A 24,158-nucleotide genomic window follows, 5' to 3' on the forward strand; every position below is an offset into this window, starting at 1 on the left:
ATAGGAGTCCTTCTTATAATTAAAGTTAAAATCTTAAGTTTACCCCTTTATAAATAAGGAGCTCATGTAATCTTTAAGTGTCCAATTTGAAAGGAGAGATGGATTAGAATAAAGGCACCAAGATACGGTATACGAGAGATTGAAAGAAAGATCAAGCAAGATTTAGATTGTGACATAGATAATATTAATTTTAATTGAGCAGATGATTTTATTTTCATCAGAAGCATAAAAAGTGATTTTACCATCTTATATAAAAGAAGATTTTACTGAGTCAATAATTAAAAATTCAAAAAGATATATGTATTGTTGAAATGAAGATCATTATCATTGAAGATTTATAAGCAATAAAGATTGAAGAATATTCTATTATAAAGAAGTTAGATATCAGTGTAGATTATTATATTAATCAGATTGATTTTATATTTGGAGATTGGTTCAAAATTTATTCAATCCTATAAGCCCAATACGATTTCCTCTCATTTTTCATGTAAAACTAAATTAATGCATCAGAAATCTATTTCCTCTACAGAAATAATTTTTCAATACCATTTTAAGAAGCTTTGCCCCTTCATGTAATGTCCTCTAAAGAGAAATAATTTTTCGATACCATCGTAAGTAGTTTTGCCCTTTCATGTAATGTTTTTATTGTTAGCTCACAAATCTATGTATGATATTTTTGTGTCTATATATTTACGGATTTATCCTTTACATCAATCAATCAATCAATCATCACATTCTTTGACGTTCCTGATGTGTTTGCATCAAGGCTAAGTTCTCCGAGTTAGGAAAAGGAAAAAAAGACAAAAGAGGGCTAACGAGTTGTTTCTCTCATGTGGATATGTTTGAAACCTTCAACACGTCGGTGTCCACTCAAAAGAAAACAAAGTAGAACAAGAAAACACACCACTTGTGCTAATAAAAATCCAAAGGTAGATATAAAGGATTTGAAATGAAAGGCTAAGAATAGCTACACCAAGTGTCCAAATCTCAAATTGATTAACCAGTTAAGTATCTGAATCTAAATTCAAATTCAAATCCTGTCTTGAATTCTTACTATTCAAATTATCCCAAAAAAATGATATATTAAATATATTATCATATAACGTTTGAATAATGAATGTTCTATTATCATAGAGCTGATTGATGTTGACGAGTAGAACGAACACACCAGCGATTGTGGGATACGCTTGCAGCTCGCACGCGTATCGTACGGCAGGGCAACCCTGTTTCTAAGAATGAGTGCATGACTTCGGCAAGTGCTTCGGACCTGTCGCTGGCCATGCAAACCAACTCGACTCGACGGTGGCCGGCGCTGCTGTCCCGCCTCCTCCGGTCCTCGCGCCTCCAACCCCCGCAGCTCCGCCAAGCCCACGCCCTAGCGATCAAGGTTGGCCTCGATCTCCTCCCCTTCCCCGTCGGCAAGCTCATCGCCGCGGCCGCCGCCGTCGCCGACGCCGCCTACGCCCGCTCCATCTTCGACCGCGTCCCCGCCCCCTGCCTCTTCCACTATACCGCCCTCCTCCGGAGCCTCTCCCTCGCCCGCACCCCCGCCGTGGCGGATGCCTTCTCCGTCTTCAGCTCGCTGCGCTCCTCGAGCGGCGTCGCCTTGGATCAGTTCGCCTTCGTCCCCACCCTCAAGGTCTGTGCTCGTGGCCTCGCCCTCCGAGCCGGGCAACAGCTCCACTGCCTCGTGCTTAAGCTCGGGTTCCAGCTTTATGTCAACGTCCGGAACACTCTGATCCATCTGTACTGCCGATGCGGGAGGGCGGCCGACGACGGCCGACGGATGTTCGATGAAATGCCCCAGGAGAACGACGCCGTCTCTTGGAGCGCGCTGATGAGTGGGTACCTTCAGATATCCGAGCCCCAAAAGGTGGTGGACTTGTTCTGCGAGATGCGTGCTCGCTTCTCCCAGATTAATGCCGCTGTGATGGTTATCACATTGTCGGCCTCGGTAGATTTGTCTCACCACGGAAGTGAAGCACTGCACTGCTACTGCATTAAATCCGGCTACTATTCTGACTTGAACGTGGCAACTGCAGTCGCAGCTATGTATGCGAAAACGAAATGCATGGATTCAGCAGCGATGGTATTTGATGCCACGAAGGGAAAAGACCTGGTCTTGTACAATTGCATGGTGGATGGGTACGTGAAATCTGGAGCCATCAAAGAAGCTTTCGCTTTACTCGCGAGGATGAAGGATGAGGGAGTCAAGCCGAATTCAGCAACATTCGTGGGGTTGCTCTCAGCCTGTGCTTCCTCGGGTGCGGTTGTCGTCGGCCGGCACATCCAGGAACACATAAAGGAGGAGGGTTTAGAGTTAGATGCTGTTCTGGGGACGGCTTTGGTCGATATGTATTCCAAGAGTGGGTGCCTCGATGAGGCCATCAAGGTGTTCGATGGAATGATCGACAGAGACGTCCAGGCGTGGACAGCCATGATCACGGGCCTTGGAGTCCACGGCAGGGCAGAGGCTGCTCTCCGGCTCTTTCATCGGATGGAAGATGAGGGAACGAGGCCAAACGAAGTTACCTTCTTGTCAGTCCTCAGTGCTTGTAGCCATGGCGGACTGGTAGCTGCAGCGAAGGAATGCTTCGAGAGAATGGTTTACAGATACGGGCTCTCGCCGAAGATGGAACACTATGGATGTCTGATCGATATTTTCGGTAGGGCGGGGATACTGGAGGAAGCACATGAGCTCATAAGGAGCATGCCCTTTGAAGGGGATGCTGTGGCATGGCGCGCTTTGCTTGCGGCCTGCAGGGTCCATGGGAATGTGGAGCTTGGAGAAGTAGCGCAGAGAACTCTGGTGTCCTTGGGCGATGAACACCCGAGCGACGTCATCCTTCTGTCGAGTACCTACGCCGCTGCAGATAGATGGGCAGATATCGAGCAACTAAGATCCGTAGGAGCGGATAATGCAATGGAGAAGAAGGAAGCTGGCCGCAGCTTGATTGAAATGGATGTGCCAGACCTTCTTCCCACAACAATTATGGGCGATTGAGTTGCTGTGGGTTGTTTTAACGGGACACAGGTAGAGGAGATGATGTGGACAAGAAGCAGAAGAATTGTATGTGTATGTATTTATTAGATTCTTTGATTTGCTAAAGGGTAAATAATATCACATCTGTGTTTATCTGAGAAATTAGGTAGGTTGCACAATGTTGATGCTTTTGGCACTCGTAATGTTTATCCGAGTGTTTCGTATCTGTATCTTGCATGATTCCTATCAGTGCTTTATCCCATCACTAAAATGCGCAGAATGCTCAAAAGAAAGCATCTGATGATGGAATTTGAGGAACTCAAACTGCTTCTAAAGTAAGATGAAACAAATTTAACACAATGATTTCTAGCCCAAGTATTTGGATCCTCGAGAGCATGTTTTTCGCTTTTTTTTTTCCCCCCTTAAAATTCACAAACAAGTACAATCAGCAGAGAAGTATCACATTGCTCAGGAATCACCTTCTGAAATCATTGATACAAATACTTCACTGCCAACATTCAATTGTAGCCACTGATAGATGTCATAGATTAGCTTTTAAACTTGGGACCGTAAATGTCTTTATGTAATCAAACAAACAATATTTCCTCTAACCCTAATTATTGTCCTTCCATTTAATCACAACTGTTGCAAGTAAAAGGTGCATCATACGAAAAAAAAAAATTCGGATAAGGATAGGACAGCAGGTTAGAATAATTGGCACACTATAAGGAAAAATAGATAAATGCAAGATTAGTTTAGAGAGAAGCATTTGAAAATCTGGTCGGTAATGGACCAGGTTCTCAGGGATCAACATCATATACCAAAATCATTAATTCCTTGATGGAACAAGGAGAGAAAATTTGGGTTAGGGAAATGAAAACTAAAGAATCAGAAATTGAAGAAACCTGAATTCATTGATTCACAACAAAATATGTATATGTTTCTCAAAACTAACTACTGCTTTCCCACCAACTCAAGCTTTTTCCCTTGGCAACATCATCAGCAAGAATTCTTGTAATGCTTAAATGGCATTCTTCATTTAGCCATTGATAAGTGGGAAAATTTTGTCAAATCCCTGATGTACATGTCTCAATCTTACGTACTGGCTCATACTTTATCAGATCCCTCCTTGCTGCCAGTGCTTATGCTACTGCTGCCACATATTTCTTCTTGCGAGGTCCGTGGAAGAGTAGAAAGCAACTGACCTGGCCACAAGTCCAATGGAGCCGGATATCTGGCATGTGGTCTTGTTACCTGAGAAGGTGGTGCAGGTGGTGTTGATGGTGGTGTGGTTATTCTTTCCACTGGGAAGAGCTGAAGCTCCCGGACGGGGTTTGCTTGCACAGATCCAATAATGATTGGTTGTTGCTGCATCGGAAGCACAGTGGCTGTTGGCTGTGGTTGAGTGAAAGAGCTTGAGTTAGTGTTGTTATTCCACATGGTAACAGACAACGATCTCCCCTGTAGCTCAGTTTGAAGCTGGGATATTTCAGCTTGCAGAGCATTGTTCTCATCTTTCAGCTCATTCCTCTCCACGGTAACCTAATACATTCACCACATATAGGAGTTTAGTACACTAAACCAATAGAAGGTTATATTGGAACACTACTAACCAAGGATAGGATTGTCACTCTCCTAATCAGAGCCACAGTCCCAATTCCCAATTACCAAAAAATGAAAGCAACTAGAAAAGGAACTGCAGAAAAATGATGTTTAAAAAATCATATACTACAGGTGGCAACCAAGATCGTTTATGACAGCTCCAAGAGCAACTGCAACATGTGTCACTGTTCATATCCATAATTATATATATGGATGAAGAGGAAAGAAAATTTAAACTGAATGAAAGCAATTAACTTGTCTTCGTACAAACTGCACAGTTGTGACATACGTTCAGATTACTTTATCAACTTTACAATGTATAACTTTTCTTAAGTGTAGAACATGCAGAATTTGTTATTTAAAATTGGCAGAAACTACTGTTATGGAAAATTAGGTTGTAGTGAACTTCAGAATTTCTGCAGCATGCTAGAAAATTTCAAACAAGCTGGCTAGTACAACACCTGGCATGCAAGAGACTAAGACATGACTTCAGTCAAAACAAAAAATTGCTAGAGATATGTCATACACAAAAGATTATACAATATCTTTCTTTTTTATTTAATATATTCTAAAAATAGTATAATTTTATTTTTTCGCATCTATTTATGAAAATGACTATAAAATGTCTTTCTTTTATGATTGAGTTAATTTATACATGGAAACTATTGAACATATATTGTCAATATCATTAACCAATTACCGACCAAAAAAAATATACTTTATTGCTAGGATCTGAAAGCGTGCAGTTAGGTTTGGGCATCTTACATAACGAGATTCGGTTAGCAGAGCAGCATTTTCCTTTCTGAGAGTTTCTACTTGAGCGAAAAGATCTCGAAGTACACGGGTAGTATCCCCCAATATGGAAGCCTTACAATTGTTTTGTCGATCTGGTTCTGTATATGACATTAAAATGGGATGAAGCTCTTTATTCAAGATAACATACAAAACATAGTCACAGCTGCACAGACAGCTGTATGCTTCTTAGTTAATTAGTATTATAGTTGGCAATCATACAAAAAGATCTCTTGCGAAAAATAACAGCTTGTACTACATCTACAGTCACATAGCACAGAACCAATAACCAAATTACAATGCCAGTATATGGAGTGGACTTCTACACTGGAAATTTAATACTGAAAATGTATACTGCTTGCTTTAAATAAGGTTTCTAAAGAACACTCACTAGCAAATTTCCCCTGAGTCATGTTCTTTCAAATTTAGAGGAAATTTAAAAAGGTAATATAGTCTTGTAAAATCATATAGATCATTTCCCACAAGCAGAAGGTCAAACAGTTGCTTCAGACTGAAAATAATTTCTACACATCAGATGCAGAACCGGTCCCAAACAAATATAATTACAGTCAGATCCACCGCTTTTGTTTCAGAAAATGAAGATGCCTATTCTATTATGAATGCAATCTCAAGATCAAGAATGCTCCATTTACAACTTCATGGTATTTATAACTGGCTGGCATTTAGTGACATCCTCTAAAGCTTGGTGATGAACTCTTGACTAAGCATACTGCAGAAATGTGAGGAGTTTCCATAAAAATATAAAATGTCTAGATTCACTAATAGGAACATCCAATCTACATACATTGAAATAAGCATTCAATAAAAGGACTCCGACAAAGCTATCTGGTCCGAAGCAGACATCCAACCTTGTTCCCTTTGGACAGTCAATTTTGTTCCAGTTACACCACCTATGCAACTTAATAATTTAGCCCAAATAACTGTAACAGAAAGGGGCGACATTTACCAAGCACATGACCAAGCTCAAGAAAGAGTTCATTCAACTGGTCACGTTTAAGTTTCTCTCTTTCAGCTTTGTGCATTTTCTTTGGAACTCTACTCTGGTTCTTTCTATCAGTGAGAGACCTGTAACAGTAAACTTCTCAGAGATATAGAAATGAAAGATGCTACGGAAAAAAAATAACAGTAAAAGAAGTATTTGACAAGATTCATAAGAGCCAGATGCATACGCAACTTCTTAAATAAGTTAGATTATCAATATCGTGATTTACCTCTATTATTTACAGAAAAAACAAAAAAATAAAAGCTTATACTTCATTTAACAGATTTTCTAGGCACAGTTGTCCAAGAAAAATTCAACAAATTCAGTGAAGAAAATAAGGATCCACAAGTCTAAGCTTCAATATGTCAAAGCAAATTATAACTGATTGATCTTGGCCACTCTAAAAAGGAACACAAGCCAAAAAGCTAAAAAGACAAAATCAACAGATGAAGCAGCCATAACCATCAACGGAATCTCCAGTCTATGTTCTGGTGATAAACAATTATACTGCAACAGGAAAAGAGAAACAAGAATTATTTTAACTGTGCATTACATTACAATGCATACATTCACAAAGTTTTGGTACCTAGTTATAGTATTGTTGAAGAACTGATACTGCATCTATGTAACATGCAATGAGGCATCAGGTTAGGAATAGAAAACCACCTTAACTGCCATGCCAATTATCCAAGAACTCAACCTGATGAGTCATGATTTGGATCCAATTTCCCAAGCTGGACATATGATTAGAGGAAGGTGGGCAATGAAAAGAATAAGATAGTGGTGCCACACTATGGTGCTTGGGACAGCGAATAATTCCTGTCAACCTCCAGCTAGGAAGAAAAATATCACCGTGAAACATAGGAACCACAAAGTGCAGCAGAGATGATAAACAACAAATAATCACAGAACAAAGGAAAAACACAGGGACATCAAGTTATAAGCAAAGTTTGGGCCTCAATTCTAGGACAGCATAGGACCAAGGCTATTTACAAGAAAACAACAATAAAGGAAAGAGGATGTGGAAGGGAAAAAAGGGGACAGGCTCGAGAAGGGAAAGGGAGAAATGGAAATAGAATCCAAGATGTGCAAAGAAAAGTTAAAACAAAAAGAAGTAGATAAGGAAAGAAGAAAAGAGGATAGCTAATTAGATCAAGAAAATTGCAAATGGGTTTGGAGGCATTGGTATTCTGGCAAGCAATTACTTCTTTCAGAACCGACCAAGTTGGACAATGTCAACTCAAACCAGAAACCACATGTCACTGAGTTAACTTTTGCACACATAAGAGACATTGGTATTTTAGTAAGAGAAATTACTCCTTTCAGAACAAACCAAGTCGGACAATGTCAATTAAAACCAGACACCACATGTCAGTCAAGATAACTTTCACATACACAACCTAACTTGTATGAGAAATGGAAGTGTTAAACAAGTTGCAAGGCTTTGTCTCTAGTTGGCTTCATATTCCAGGGATTTTATAAATAGAAAATATAAGTATGGATATGCCAAACCAAATATCATTATCGACCTTAACCACCTGCAGCCTAACTCCATAGCACTTGAGCTTCATGACATTCAACATACAAAGATGAGAAACTTCAATTTTTTGGGCATCCTTTCATCAAATTTGAGAAAGGCATAGTTCTATCATCTGCATTTGAAAGAAAACATGATAGAATCTGTCATTCCTAACTTGGCCATGTCCAGAAGTTTCGTGGCATTCAGACGTAGGAATTCCCAATGAGGGATCTTAACAAGATTATCCGCCTTGCTTTATGGTTGAAATTACTGAGAAAGTATCAACCATTATTCTCCAAAAACCAGGCAAAGCCGTTGCAGGTTCTGCAGACCATATGCATAGTAAACTCTGTTAATTCAAGGAACGCATATAGCTTAGATTTTACACTGTACGATTCACCAGCTTCTGATAGAATATAACAGAACATGTATGTTATCACATATATGCATGTATAGTCAAACAAACACGGAACAATAAAGTTACGGATCCGGTCACCGCATGCAATTCTAAGTACCAAAAAACAAATAACATAGCCATATAACGGTGGCATTGAGTCAGTAACAAACCCTGGTGATTCAGCTGCAACGATTGACCCATTAGCAGTGGTAGCGGGATCCTCCGACACCATTCTCCCTTAAACCTAATAAACCATTACCTTTAATTAGACAGTACTGCCAGAAAGAATGAGAAGGGAGGAAATGAACCCCAAAGAATTTTGCAATCCATCAAATTGCTTCATCAAAATCAACAGGTCGAATCAAAAACCATCCCTTTAAAACATCAAACCGTTAGAAGCTACCGATTAGATCACAGCAGACCTCACAAGCAGAGTTCCAACCCTTTCAGGTTTCCAGATCCGGCAGTAAGAAAGGTCAAGCAAGAGAATCGCATCAATCCGACTCAACCATCCCAAAACTCAACTACGATCGCAGGGTTAAGCAGCAGAACTAGCATCTCCAATCAAGCATATCGAAACAAAACAAAAGAACACAGATAAAAAACGCGAATGATTGGAAGGAGAGATCGGCACAAAGAAGATGCGGTGATCACCTCGGTCGTCGAGAGAAGAGGAGGAGTAGGGATTGGATAGTCGTCGCGCTTCGATTAGGGTTTGGATTGGTTTGATTTGGGTGTAATTGAGAGAGACGGAGTTGGGAGTTGGGGGAGGAGGAGGGGAAGACCAAGGAAATGGAGAACAGGTGGAGAGAGGAATCCACGCACTCGCGTGTGGCGAACACCCTCCTAGGCAGCCACGTCCATTTCTCACGCGTAAATCGCACGCATGAGAGGACTAGGCGTCCCATTCTGCTTTGTAGGCCCACCTCGGTTCATTAGTCCGTAAGCATAGCGGCAGGCGTAGAAGAAGCGTGTAGAAGCAGGAAGGGAGAGATGCTTCTGGTACGTTGATTGATTCCCCCTCGTACTACCTGCCATGTTATTGGGAAAGCTCTTGGACCCACTTGAGGGCTCACCGCGGGTAACGAAAGACACAAAGGGGAAGAGGATGGTGTTGACCGTAGAAACCTCGGTCGTCGCCGCTGGTTTGGTGGGACTCCATCGTAATCGCTCGACACCCGGTCGAGCCTTCCTCAGTTGAGGACACGATGTTGTGCCCTTTCTGCATCAACCATCTTTAAAAAATTATTTATTTATTTATTTATTTATTATTATTATTATTATTATTATTATTCTTTAGCATAATAATATGACCATAAAATATTTGATTTATCATGTTCTAATATCACGTAAGAATATTATTTGATAAGCTTGCTTCTTCACAATCAAAATGACCAAATATTTACAGATATAAGAATTTAGTTTATTTTTAATATGAAATAGAGAATTTTATCATGAAAAAAAAAAATGAAAAAAAAAAGGAAGCCAAGACGGTATCCTTTTTCTTCACCTGATGGAACATGAAGTAAGATAAAGTCAACCATCAACAATTTCTTGATGATAAGCATCAAGATATTTTACTTGAGGCTAACTGCTGATACATTGAGTGAGCATGCATATATAGCTCCAAGAGTTGTTTGGTGACCCATTAATTTATCATGCGTTTGAATAGTTTATATTAACTCCTTTAGATCATGCGAATTAGTCACACATCATAAAGGTAACCGTGATTAATTAACTAAAAAAGTGGGTGTTATATCACACAATTTAGGAACTTATTGTGCTAACCTACCTACCTAAGTTGCTATCGCAGTCATCCATGCTTTGTTATAATAAAAACAAAAATATTATACAGATTAGTATACGGTGCAGGATGCATTATGGGATGATATTGTTTTTTTAAATGGTCAGCACTGATCACATACATAATTAAGGAGAAAATTTGTCAACGTTTAAGAAAATAATTTCTCTTCCTTGATTACAAGTTCAACGAAACAAAAAAATTATAAAACCCTAACTAAGTTCCCGCATATTGATGAATAACAACAGTAGATGAATCTGGTATTATCAACTTAAATATAAATATTTTTCTTAAGATATGATCGAATAACTATTGGTACAATGTAGGTTTTAATATACGCTCGAGGGCTGAAGATGAACCTTAATTGTGTCAGGGAAGCTATTGTAGTTTACTAAAGAAATAAGTTCAATCAAAGAAAGAAAAATAGGAAAAATGGAATCCCGCAAGTGTTTTGGCTGGTCGGTGGAAATCACTCAAATCTTCCACTCTTCATAAGCTTTTGCTTCTCCATCTTTTTGTGCTTCGTTGCACCTCCGAAACTGCAAAATGGTATGTACACACAGGAGATGAGATGTAGGGCGAGAAGTTGTTAAAATGTTCCATGAATTCATGAAAATAACAAAAAGATTAATACATCTCTATTGTCTCGGCAAGCATAAGTAGTAGAATTGTAATTATTCGGTGGAGTAAGATGTAAATTACAAGAATGAGATGCTCAAACTAAGCAAAATCTTTAGTGCATCTCTCACAGGTTATCCTTTCCTATTATTCAAAAAACAAAATCAATCTGTGCACCCAATATAACTTCCTTTATAATTGTACACAAATTCCATCTTAATGTTCTTACATTTCATCTCAATCACTTGACAAACTAATGCAAGAGATGGACTGACAGAAAAATAAAGCAAAAAACAACACAATTTCCTGCTACAATCATCCACAGTATAGACCCAGTGAAGAAATCGTGATACCAGGAGAATCTTTAAATAGTCAATTTTAAGTCAAAAGGAATTCAGTATAGAGGAGTAGCACTACTACTATTCATCCTACAGTTCATTATTCAATTATTCTCATAAATTGGCATTACACATGTCAGGCCTCAAAACTAGGTCTGTTTGCTAGGAGGTTCCCAGTGCAAAACATTTACTTCTCCTGCAACAACATATGTTGCAAAAGCATTCATGGCAACAATTTCATAAGCATCACCAAGGGATTCAAAGATAACTGCTGCATTGCAAGCACCATAAACCTGTAGCAGGTCTAACTTTAATGGAAAAAAATTAATTTAAAGTATTCATCTTGCACCAGTAACTCTTGCTGCTTGCAGATCAATTTTCTAAAATTTCTGTGTCCTTTTAGTCTGTTGAGGTTTTCACCTTTGCATAAGATGCAACCAGATAGTATTAGGTGTTGGAATTATATTCTAAAACTCAATTTTATAAAAAAAAATATTTTAATAAAAGATTATGTCTCTTGCAACAAGACCTTTGGGTATATTTAGACTCTATAAATAGAATCTCAAACCGTCCTAATTTATTCTATTCACATATCAATATAATTTTTTTTAGATATATTCTATTATTTTATTTTATTATTTAGTTCAGGTAAGTCAAAACACTTCAGGATCATGCTCATAGGAAAAATAATACTGATTGAATTTTGAAGTTAAAATATTAATTATACCTACATGTAGAGGCAAGATTTTGTCTTGAGAAAGTGATTACGTCTCAGGATTCTTTCTAGACTTTGTCAATTTAGTTCATCATTTTAATATTTTAATAATTTTTTAATCAAAATCCATATATCCTAATGTTCACCCCAACGATTTAAGGGGAAAACTCAATGAATTCTTTATTAATAAATTAATAGAAAAATAATTTGATCAAAACTTTATTATTCATTTTTATTCCTCTTATTATTGATTTCATTCTTGTTATCATTAGATGATTATTGACATTTTATAATACTGTCGATTAGTTCATTATTGATAGATTTATAATTACAGCATATCCCGTACCAATTTTAGTTTTTGTTACAACACGAGCGTGGCCTCATCGAGAGGAATATTGTTCATCTGAATGGTAGATTCGGAAGAAATACAACAAGTTACATTGAGTGTGGTTTGACTTATTGGAATTTGAAGAAAAAAAAAACTTAAATTCTCCTTCACTACTACTATTCAGGGACTTTAGTCTCACGTTGATAAGTGAGGACTTCTTATTTAACTATTTTAGTCTCTATTCAGAAGCTTTGCTAAAAAGATTAAGAATCAAAGTTAGCCTAAACTTATTTACATACACTTGGGTTTGATGAGAATAATACATATTTAATTTATTTTATAACACGTCGGATGATTATGACCCACGTACCTCAGCTACAGTAACCATCACTGCATAGATACCAACCACTCAGGCATTGCACGAATATCCACATGTGCGAGAGAGTATTATTACACTGCTGAAGAGAGATTTTTTCCTATTTTTTCCTATTTTCACTCATTTTATTTCTCTTTTATTGAGATTTTATAACACGGATAATTATGACCCATCTATCTTACTTAGCTACAGTAATCGTCCCTGCACAAGCACCACTCATGTGCCACGTGGGTGTGCCCAATGTGCGAGAGTGTATTGTTGAAGAGAAGAATTTTTTCTATTATTTATTTATTTTTCTTGTTTCTTTTATTTTTACTTCATTAGAACATTTTCATAGAAGAATCATTCTAGTTATAATTCGATATTTGCATTAGATTGGAAAAAATATATTTAGAATAGTGTTTGTTTGTTCTTGGGTTCCTCTTCTAAACTTTCTGTTTCAATTTTTATACATTTAACCTATTTTTAATTTAATTGGAGGTTATTTAGAATTATTGCTCCAATAATTTAAGCATATTCCCCCTCTGATTAAAACTAAATAAGGTGTTGACTCGGGAAACAAAGGCATATTTATTCATGTTAATGCTTATGTAAGTATTTGATTATTTGTTAAATAATTTAATTTAATTTAATTTAATTATCGAGTCAGTATTGTGAAATAAATATTTTATAAGTTTTATTCTTATTACTGTTGTAGTTGTTTAATGGTTATTTCCTCATTTTACTAATCTGTTTTAAAAAAAGGTGATATCATTATTTTTATAATGGTTGCATGATTATTTTATCATTTATTTAGCTGTAAAAATTGATAATTTGAGCTATACCTTTAGTTTATATTTTTGGATTTATATTAAAGAGAAAATAACTTTAATAGTATTCCCTTATTTTGTACACATCAATTCTATTTATTTAAAAATTATAATTCAATAAATAGTATTCATTAATTGTGATACAATTATATTTACATTTAATTATGATACAATTATATTTGTATTTATATTGTGTTAGATTATTACCAAAATTATTTGTGAAATTTGTTTGCCCTAAAGGAACATCATAACAAATGTTTTAAAGGGTGAAACAAAAAATCTAATCAACTAACTTTTCTATTCTATTAATTCAAGATTTGTACCCATAAGAATTTTTAAAATTTATTTTACATATATTATGTATTTACTTTATTTTCTTAAGCTTAATCCTAAGTCTTATAATGGCCTTAGATAATTTCATCTCCTATAAACCTGAGAAAATTAATAGGAATGAGTTTGCTAGGTGGTTTGAACAATTAGAAGCATAACTGATAACTCTAAGCCTAATTTCTGTTGTAGGAAAATTACCTCTCTTTCTGAATCATTCTAAATATATTGATTTTGAAAAATCTCCTAAAGAAATTGAATATATATGTATGTTTAGAATTCTTAGTTGTCTTTTAGACCAACTTTATAAACCTATAAAAAAAATATGAAACTACAAAAGAAATCTAGCAAAATTTAGAAGACACATATCTTAGACTTTATTAGTTCTAATTTTAACAACATCAAAATGATAGATCATTTATCTGTCGTAATCAAATTCATACATTTTAAAATTTAATCTATGAAATTCATAGAACTAGAGTTATCTTTTTTAAATCATATCAGATGTCTTGTCTATTAGATAGACTTCTTTCTTCTTAGTCCAAATTTGATTAAGAGATTAAAAGATCTTAAACCACATCTCTTAGGTTGTTATCCAAGTTATTAGAATAAAAGATCAATATCAACGAGGGAAGCTCAAGAAAATCAAATACAAATTAAAGTCAATATGATTGAATCCCAAAGCCATTTTCAAAATCATAGAAACTCTAGCCAGAAACAAGATAATAACTTTAATTCTAAGGGTTAAAACTTCGAACACAAATGTAAAACGTAAAAACTAAGGTTCTCAAATCATAATCCCAATTCTAATCCTGGACATTCTTCCAAACCTGAAGGGAATAAGAAGCTAGAAAAAAGAAAAAGACTATTTCTGGTTTATTTGTGGTCAGGATAATTATCTTGTTCAATCTTGCTTCTACTGAAAGAAGGAAAAAATGATTTTTATAAAGAAAAGCTTTTTGAAGCCTAAACCTTAAGTCAATGTGACCGAGGCTAAACCTTCAAATTTCTTTTTAAATCTTGTTTCATTTATCCTAATTAGGAATCTAATGATAAAAATTAAAAGAAGAATATAGAAAGATAGAAATTGTATAAGAAACTATGAAATGTATAAGATGTAATTATCTAGTTCATTTTGATAGTAAGTTCTTGATAGCTATTTATACACACTCAGTAGGGAGGTTATACATATTCAGCATGGAGGATTTTTCTCAACTGCCTTGAGGAAATCTTATCTGCTTATCATGCCCCCGCAAGATTGAGTTTCCATCAAGGATCCCGATTTTGGACCGATGAGATGAAAAAAGTTTACGGGTGAGAGGCTTTGTGAGTGAGTCTGCTAGTTGATCAGTTGTATGTACGTGAGAAACACGGAGTTGATGTCTGATAACTTGATCTCGCATGAAGTGGAAGTCAATGGCTATGTGTTTCATGCGGGAATGGAACACTGGATTAGCACATAAGTAGATAGCTCCAATATTATCATAATATATTGTAGGAATAATTGTGGAGTTGACGTTGAGTTCCTTGAGCAGATTTGTGACCCAATTGAGTTCAGCAGCGGCGGTGGCGATGGCACGGTATTCAGCTTCAGTTGTAGATCGTGCAACCGTCTTTTGTTTCTTAGAACTCCAACTAATTGGAGTAGCTCCAAGGAAGACAATGTATCCTAACGTAGATGTTCTATCATCAAAGTTCTCTACCCAATCAGCATCAGCAAAGACATGGAGATGGAGTGAAGTATTTTTGCAAAGAAAAATATCATGATTAAGAGTCCTTTTAAGATATCGCAAAATTCATTTGACCGCAGACCAATGCGTAGTAGATAGTCGATGCATGAATTACGATAATTTATTGACGACAAATGAAATATCTGGACGGGTGAGAGCCAAGTACTGTAAGGAGCCAAGGACTTATCGATATTGAGTCGAATCTGTAGCAGGACTTCCATCACATAATTTAAGTGATTCACTGGTAGAGAGAGGAGTTGTAACCTCTTTCGTATCCTGTATATTTATCTTTGATAATAAATATTGAATATACTTTCTTTGTGATAGGAAGAGACCAGAAGATGTAAATATTGCTTCCACTCCTAAAAAGTAGCTTAAAGTTGCTAGATCTTTGAGGGAGAATCGATCAGCCAAGTGCTTTAGAAATGCCTGAGTCTTCAAAGGATCATTTCCTATAACAACAATATCATCCACATATACTAAAAGATATATTATGCTACCATTGTGTTGGCAAATGAATAATGAGGTGTCAGACTTGGAATTGATGAAGCCAATTGAGGTCAAAAACGAGCCAAGCTCATTATACCAAGCCCTTGGAGCTTAACGAAGTCCATAAATAGCTTTTCGAAGTTTGTAGACATGCCTCGGATATTGAGGATAAACGAAACCAGGAGGTTGCTGCATAAAGACATCTTCAGTAAGTGTCTCCAATTGTCGTATGTGCGAGCCTTTTGAGATGGCCAAACTCAGGATAAGACGGATTGTTGTGCGTTTAACAATGGGACTAAATGTCTCTGTGAAGTTGACACCAGGTCGTTGATGAAACCCTTTGGCGACTAGACGTGCTTTATATCTAGCAACGGATCCGTTTGGGTTCCGCTTAATTCGAAAGACCCATTTACACCCGATGATATTTTGTGTGTGATGAAAAGGTACTAAGGTCCATGTAGAGTTATGGAGGAGAGCATCATATTCGTCACGCATGACTTTACGCTAGTGAGAAGATTTTTTAGCTTGAGTGATTGTAGTGGGTTCACTAACCTCAATGGAAGAACTTGTTATAGCATGTAAGTCAAGGACTTGACGTGGTTTGACAATACCACTTTTGGAGCGTGTTATCATTGGATGTTTAGGGGGGATAGAAGTGGTAGATTATGTTGGTGGTATAGCCGAGGGCGAGTCACTGTCATGGACCGGGCTACTTCATTAATAGGGGAAACTTGTGAGGAAGGGAGTGGAGAAATAGAGGGAGTGAGAAGATGTTGAATTGGAGTAATAGTAGTATACGGATCGGATCTTGAGGGTAAGGACTGGATGGTGTCATTGGAGGTTCGTGTGATGAGATCGGGGGGATATTCCAGTGATGCATGTTTATCGAAGTAGCTTGCATAGTAGGATTATTTTAAAAAGGAAAAACAGACTCCTAAAAAATAACATGACGTGATATAAAGACTTTTTTAGTTTGGGGTTCATAGCATCAAAAAGCATTATGTTCAAGAGAGTAGCCTATAAAAGTGCAAGGCTTAGATCATGGTGTTAGCTTATTTGACGCATAGGGACGGAGCCATGGATAACATAAATAGCCAAAAACTTTGAGTTTATGAAGGTTTGGAAGCTTATAGAATAAATTTTCAAATGGTGACTGGTATTATAAGACTGGAGTGAGCATACGATTAATGAGATAAACTGGAGTTTGAAAAGCTACTGACCAAAAAGGTGGTGGTATGGATGCTTAATGTAGAAGGGAGAAACCAGTTTCAACGATATGTCGATGTTTGCATTCGACAGAGCCAATCAATTGGGGAGTATGTGGGGGTGACTTGAGGTATTGTATACAACAAGCAGAGAGACAGGATGCGAGGGCTTGATATTCACCTCCGCCATCAGAATAAACTGTTTTAATGGAAGATTGAAAAAAATTCTTGACCAACTTTCGAAAGTTGGTAAATACTGTGGAAACATCAGACTTATGGTGGAGAGGATATAACCATGTGTACTTAGTAAAATAGTCTACAAAAATAACATAAAAGCAAAACTTGTCAAAAGAAGGAATTGGGGTAAGACCCCACATATCGGTGTAAATGATTTCAAATGGTTTAAAGCAAGAAATGGAGGTTGTCCCAAAAGACAATTTATGATTTTTATTGTACTGGTTGCTCTTCCTCTTGGATTTTTAAATGACCTGAGCTGTAATAGGTGGTCCAGGTAACCTATCATCACGCTTCAAGTACGTCTCATAGTCGATCAACTTATCATAAAGTTGTTTGTAACTTGGACCATGCTTCTGCAACAATCGTACATGAGGATATCAGCGGGGCAATGGATCCAGCAATGGAAGCTTAAATAGCTTAGAGGATGAAGCGATCTTGATGTAACCATAGTTTGTGAGCTAGATTTGGCAATGGACTGGGTTCACTTGAAATGTTGATCATTTTAGGTGGACACTGGAGAGAACCATCAATGTAACATAGGAAATCATAGCCAAATAGAAGATTAGAAAGTTGTGCCCGCCAAGATGCGTAGTTGTCACCTTTAGATAATTTGAAGGGAATGAGTGCTACAGCATTGATGGTGATAAGACTTTGAGAAGTGCTCAGAGTCCCTGCAAAAACAGGGACTAGAATATCGGAAGAGGAAAATGAAAACATCCCAGATATTTTATGGCAGTTTAAGTGATATTTACAAAATATGTAAAGATATAGGAGGGAGGAAGGAGGAGAAAAGCAGATCGATGTGCTGCAAAGGAGGCTGCAATGATGAACTACAGAGGAGGCTGCAATGATGCAGCGATGCACTATAGAGGAGGCTACAGTGATGGGCAAGGAAGCTGCAGCGATGAGCAAGAAATCTGCAACGATTAGGTGAAAAGAAAGAAAGAAAAATCTGCAACAATTATAGTTGTAGAGAAATTACTGTGGTAGAGGGAAGCAACTGCAGATGGAAGCTGTAAAAACTACAATCGTTCCTATTGCCGTAGGAAGGCAATGATGGTTGTGGCAATAAGGATGGCAACAATAGCACTTCTCGCTCGAGTGCCCTTTCCAACTGAACAAAAAAGAGGAGCAGTAGAAGGCTTCGGCAAGGAAGAAGGCTCTGATATCATGATAAAAATTAAACGAAGAATATAGAAAGATAGAAATTGTAGAAGAAACTATGAAATGTATAAGATGTAATTGTCTAGTTCATTTTGATAGTGAGCTCTTGATAGCTATTTATACACACTCAACAGGGAGGTTATACACATTTAGCATGAAGGATTTTTCTCAACTGCTTAGAGATTTCCTCAACTGCCTTGAGGAAATCTTATCTTCTTATCATCTAACATATCATAATTTTGAATAGTGGCTAGATTCTAATGCAAATATCTATGTTTGTCCTAACCAAGAATGGTTTTCCTCCTACTAGATCTGAAGTGAAGGAAGTGTAATCACGGGGAACAAGACATCTACTAACGTATTGGGAATTGCATGTGTCAACTTGAAGCTTATTTTAGGAAAAATACTTATAATTCAAGATATGATGCACGTACTAAATATTTGGTAAAATCTAATTAGTGGATATTTTCTTGTACAAGTTTTAGAAGAATACCAAGTTATAATCTCCAAGAGAGATATGTATATAGGGAAAAGCTTTGTATTTGAAGGATTTTTCAAACTTAATGTAATCACTCCTTTAATCAACAAAAATGAATCATTATCTAGTATTTTCTTGAATTTAAATCTTGTGATATCTACCATAGTAGACTTTGTCATATTAACTTCAGATCAATTCAAAGAATGTCTCATCTTAATTTGATTTCAAAATTTAACTCTAAACTTGAATCTAAATGTAAGATCTACACTCAATTTAAATAACCTAAAAATCCCTTTAAACATATTCAATTTAAAGATACCCAAAAACTTGAATTAATTTATAGTGATGTTTGTGACTCTAATATAGTACTTACTAGAGGTAGAAATTTATGAACTTTAATGACAACTTCTCCAAATTCTGCTATACTTATCTCTTAAAGACTAAAGATGAAGTTCTTAATAAATTTAAGATATATAAGGATGAAGTTATAAATCAATTTGATAGAAAAATTAAAATTCTAAAATTTGATAGAAGAGGTTGTTAGGATCAAGAGCACTAAGAGGGGGTGGGGGGGGGGGGGTGAATTAGTGCAGCGGAAAACCTTCTACGATAAAAATCGCGTTCATTCGATAAAAGTGATTTCAGTAGGAAAGCCGATTCGTAAATCACTTTAACTTTTGATTAAGCGAGATGCAGCAAAGATATAAGTGCAGTTTGCAGTTATGGTTCAAATCAGATAGTAGGTACAAACTGAAATATGATATTCGTACGAAAAAACTGATTTACGTCTAAATGCTGATTCGTAAATCACTTGATTAAGCGAGATGCAATTAAAGCAAGGATATAAAGGCAGTTTGCAGTTATGATAGAAATCAAAACGTAAACACAAACTGAAATATGATGATCGTACGATAAAACTGATTTACGTCTAAACGCCAATTTGGAAAGTGCAAAGCTTGAAACCCAATCGTATATGCGCAGAAAGCAGTAAGCTTTTGAGGAGATTTACAGTAAGGATAAGATGCTCAAAGTAAATGCAAACCAAGATTTAGAGTGGTTCGGTCAATCTTGACCTACTCCACTTTTGGCTTCCTCCACCGACGAGGTCACCGACGTCAACTAAAGGCCTTCCTTCAATAGGCGAAGGCCAACCACCCTTTTATAGTTTCACTCCTTTTGACGGGCTTAGGAGACAACCCTTACAGAATTTTCTTTCCTCTCTTTAAAGATCAGAACTTGGAAGAAAAGAGGGAGAAGAACTTTTTGCCTTTACAACAATTTTGAGCTCTAAGAATCACAGAATAAGATAGGATTTCGGTGTTTGTATCTTGCCTTTCAGTGCTGAATGGGTGGGGTATTTATAGGCCCCAACCCAGTTTGAATTTGGAGCTCAAAACTGTCAATTCCCAAAATTTCGGGATCTGGCGGTTGCACCGCCTGATTGAAGCGGTTGCACCGCCTGACTGGAGAGGTTGCAATGCCTAGCAGAGCTCGAAGACTGAGCCTCTGGGTGGTGCCACCTCCTATCAGGGGCGGTTGCATCTCCTGCCAGAGCTCGAAGACCGAGCTCAGGCGGTGCCACCTCTTGACTAAGGCGGTTACACCACTCAGCTAGAGCTCGGAGATCGAGCCCAGGCGGTGCCACCTCTGTCAGGGGCAGTTGCACCTCCTGCCAGAGCTCGAAGACTGAGCTCAAGCAGTGCCACCGCCTGACTGAGGCGGTTGAACTGCTTGGCAGAAATCAGGGGTCTGAATGGGTTGATCCATTCGGCCTAATTTAGGTTTTTTCAGGGGCCCAATTGCCCCAAGATTAAGTTAATGGGATCACCTCTCATTTCCAACTTAATCATTGTGCTAACTATGATTTTTCCTAAGATATTTATTGCAACTTGCTCCGATGCGTCAATCGCTTCTTCCGGTGAACTTCCGTCGATCATCTGATGAACCCTCGGTGATGCTCCTGCGGACTTCCGGCAAACTCCTGGACTTGCGATGATCCACTTGGCGAGTTCCGACGAGCTTCTTTGGCAAGCTCATGGACTTGTCGGATTTGTTCCCGTAGAACCTCCGACGACTATCTGAACTTCCGTCGAACTCTCGAACTCCCAACGTGATCATTGTCTTGACTCCGGCGCAACTCCTATTGCATATCTTATTTTCATCGTAGTTAATCCTGCACACTTATCTCAACATATAGATTAGATAATAAATGACAATTGACTTCATCATCAAAATCCGAGATTCAACAATCTCCCCCTTTTTGATGATGACAATCAATTGATAATGGAGTTAACCTTAACTCCCCCTGTCTATATGCCATACTTGAGATAAGTCATTCTTGAATTCAAAACCTTTGAATTCAAGAGATATATTAATAAGTTAAAGTCATTTAAACTTATCAATACTCCCATCATGATTCCCATCATGATGTTTCTCTCTGAAGATGATGTCAAGGCTTGACATTCATTTTCAAATTTTACATAACAGGTTTGAATGATGGCAATTGTAGCAATTCATCATATTGTAAGATATCAACATGTAAAACTACGAAGTAAGATTTTGATATCATTACATGATACAAACAAGGCATAATGCAAATTATAGCAATCATAGCATCAATTCATATATCTCTTGGTGATGCAAGCATAGCATTAATACTCATATATTTCTCGGTGATGCAAGCATGACATTAATACTCATATATTTCTCCCCCTTTGTCATCAACAAAAAGCATGGTAATTGTGATAGCAGGAGAACAATAAGCGAATTTTGAGCATAAGTGTGATAGTTGTTCATGCCTTTACATGTTATTTTCCAAGCATATAAAGGAAAGCATGATACATAGATTGCTTTGAATACTTCTTCCTTTTTATTTGTTATAATCTTTTAGCATGAAGGAGGAAGGCTATTTGTGATTTTACTTTGAGTGAAGTTAAAATCGATGAGAGATTAAATCATACTTCATTTTTACAAGGATCAAGATATGGATGTGAAACAAGTCTTTGCAAGTAAAAACACTATCATCCATATTTCAAGATGGAATTTATAAGCAGGAATCATTTCATCAAATCCATTTCAGAAAAATATTTTTCATAAGTGTATGAGAAAATCCGATTGTTAGGATACCAATTGTTAAGTGAATCCGAAAATGAAATTAATACTTTCATGCATTCGGACAAGACTATGCTATTGATTTTCAAATACAATCATGAAGACAAAACATGCTAATTGTTATGGAAAAACACATAATTTCCAACATGTTATTTAGGCATGTAATGGCAATAAAGTGATTTAATCATTCAATAAAGTCCGAAAGATAATTTTAACTAGTTTATGTATTCGGACACATCAACATTCCTAATTCTCTTCTTATGAAATCAAATTGTTCTTCACTTAGAGGTTTTGTAGAAATATCAGCTAGTGATGTTTAATATTATGGCAATATGATGCATCAACTGCATTGGTATATCATTTTCTCAAATCATATTTATCATGGAAACCAAAACATTTAATTTCAATGTAAAATCCGATAGTGAGTAACGAGATTAAACAATGAGTGATGTTCGTAACTCTGCTCACAAACAAATACATTAGGTAACCATATCAAAGATCAAGGCATAGGGCATTGTGATGAGTAACATAAAGAGTTTACAATAACAATAGGTAATTGTGTTCACATACAAGCTCATTCAGGGGGTGAAAAATTAAAGTGCCTAAATAAAGAGTCAAATTGTCGATGAATTTGCTACAGCTCAGATAGGATTTGATCTTGTCGATGTTCAAGCCGTTCTTGTCTTTGTTCAAATCGGTCCATCCGAATCCCAATATCTTCGACAGATGATGCAGTAGCTTGCTCAAATGAATGTGTTTCCTCAAAGGGACAGATTGGAGGAGATTGAGTACCCCTAAAGACTGGTGTTTCCGGTTCTGGTTCAGGTTGAGGGGGGATCGGTTCTTCTAGGCATTCTAACCCAGTTACCGTTTCTATAAACGCATCTTAATCGGTGAAGTAGATTTTTGTTTATTATGCTAAACCTATCTACTTTTATTACTTCTTCTTCTTCCGGTGGTATTGGAATATCGTAGGCTTTCAGTATTCTAGTGATTATACCACCATATGGAAGCATCATGTCTTTCTTAGATAGTTCTAACATGTTTTGCTGGATAAGATAACCAAGACAGATGTCATGTCCTTTCATGATCCAAAATATAGTTCCTAATTCTAATTGGCTTACTTCATCATGATGGTATTGTTTAGGGAGAATGATGTTAGTTAGGATATGATGAAGTACCTTAGTGTTTAGTGGCAGTAGATGTTCACAACTTTTAGAAACAAATGCTAAGTTGGGATTGGCGAAAATTGTTCCTAAGGCTTCAACATATGTTGTCCCAATAGTTTCATCATCCCATGATCCTCTAAAGTAAAGTCCTCTATTTTTTATGGGAATGCCTATCATGTTGCAAATGAATTTATCCGTAATGGAGATGTGTTGTCCTAGGAGATAGGTAGACATTCTTTCTTCTTCATCTACTTGTATATTGTTGTAAAACAATCTAACAAGTCTTGGATAGATGGGCTCACTAATTTGTAAAATAGGGAGTAGATCTAAGTTTGCAAACCATTGGATTGTCTCTAAGTCTCTTAGTTCATTTAAATCTACATGTTTTCCCTTATTGACACTTCTAAGTTCGAAAGAGGAAAACTTTTCAGCATGATATTTTGAATCGAAAAGGGTAAGATCAAAATCTTCCACTAATCTCCTCTTCCCTTTGTCCTTTGAGGATCTTCTAGACCCCATAACTACTGCTATTTAAGAGGATAGTAATGAGCAAGAGTAAATGTATAAAAAACAGAATTTAAGGGGTTCTTAGAGAATACCTTAGTGAGATCTTCAATAGAAGGAGAGATTGTTGATCTTTTGCTTCAAAATGAGGAGTATTTGGGATGCTATGAGGGGTGAAATGGAGGTGGCGAAGCTTTGGAAGAGTAAAGAGGGGAAGGGAGTGAGTTAGGGTCGGTTCCACCGCCGGCCCTAGCTCGGGTTAAAAAGAGGCAGAATTACGGGCGGTTGCACCGCTAGCTGGGGCGGTGCAACCGCTTGCAACACGTGACAGCCGGAGGTGCTACCTCTAGCTGGGGCGGTGCCACCGCCTACAGGTGGTGAGCACTTGTTCTGACCGTAGTGTGATCTGATTTGAATGTTTTTGACTTGAGAAGAATTTTCATTCAGAGCAATCAACTTTACT

General features: G+C 37.1%; 2 protein-coding genes across 6 annotated transcripts; one reads left to right on the forward strand and one right to left on the reverse strand.

Annotated features, from left to right (window-relative positions):
- The first annotated feature begins 1,133 nt into the window (after nucleotides 1-1,133).
- LOC103973852 (pentatricopeptide repeat-containing protein At1g26900, mitochondrial) lies at nucleotides 1,134-3,145 on the forward strand. Its single transcript, XM_009388519.3, has one exon. The coding sequence runs from the start codon at nucleotides 1,244-1,246 to the stop codon at nucleotides 3,002-3,004; it is 1,761 nt and encodes a 586-aa protein (XP_009386794.2). The 5' UTR covers nucleotides 1,134-1,243; the 3' UTR covers nucleotides 3,005-3,145.
- A 733-nt stretch (nucleotides 3,146-3,878) lies between these two features.
- Nucleotides 3,879-9,435, reverse strand: LOC135583781 (transcription factor BHLH062-like). Of its 5 annotated transcripts, none has more exons than XM_065079329.1 (5): nucleotides 9,425-9,435; nucleotides 8,467-8,540; nucleotides 6,345-6,463; nucleotides 5,351-5,478; nucleotides 3,879-4,525 (listed from the first exon to the last, which is right to left on the reverse strand). In XM_065079329.1, the coding sequence occupies exons 2-5, from the start codon at nucleotides 8,526-8,528 to the stop codon at nucleotides 4,091-4,093; spliced, it is 744 nt and encodes a 247-aa protein (XP_064935401.1). In that variant the 5' UTR covers nucleotides 8,529-8,540; nucleotides 9,425-9,435; the 3' UTR covers nucleotides 3,879-4,090. The 5 variants fall into 5 exon arrangements, with proteins under 5 accessions (XP_064935401.1, XP_064935400.1, XP_064935403.1 ...); XM_065079328.1 differs by lacking the exon at nucleotides 9,425-9,435 and adding an exon at nucleotides 8,951-9,088; XM_065079331.1 differs by lacking the exons at nucleotides 8,467-8,540; nucleotides 9,425-9,435 and adding exons at nucleotides 7,910-8,223; nucleotides 8,951-9,055.
- Nucleotides 9,436-24,158: the final 14,723 nt, after the last annotated feature.

This window comes from Musa acuminata, chromosome BXJ1-8 (genome assembly GCF_036884655.1).
Source record: "Musa acuminata AAA Group cultivar baxijiao chromosome BXJ1-8, Cavendish_Baxijiao_AAA, whole genome shotgun sequence".
Lineage (NCBI taxonomy): Eukaryota > Viridiplantae > Streptophyta > Magnoliopsida > Zingiberales > Musaceae > Musa > Musa acuminata.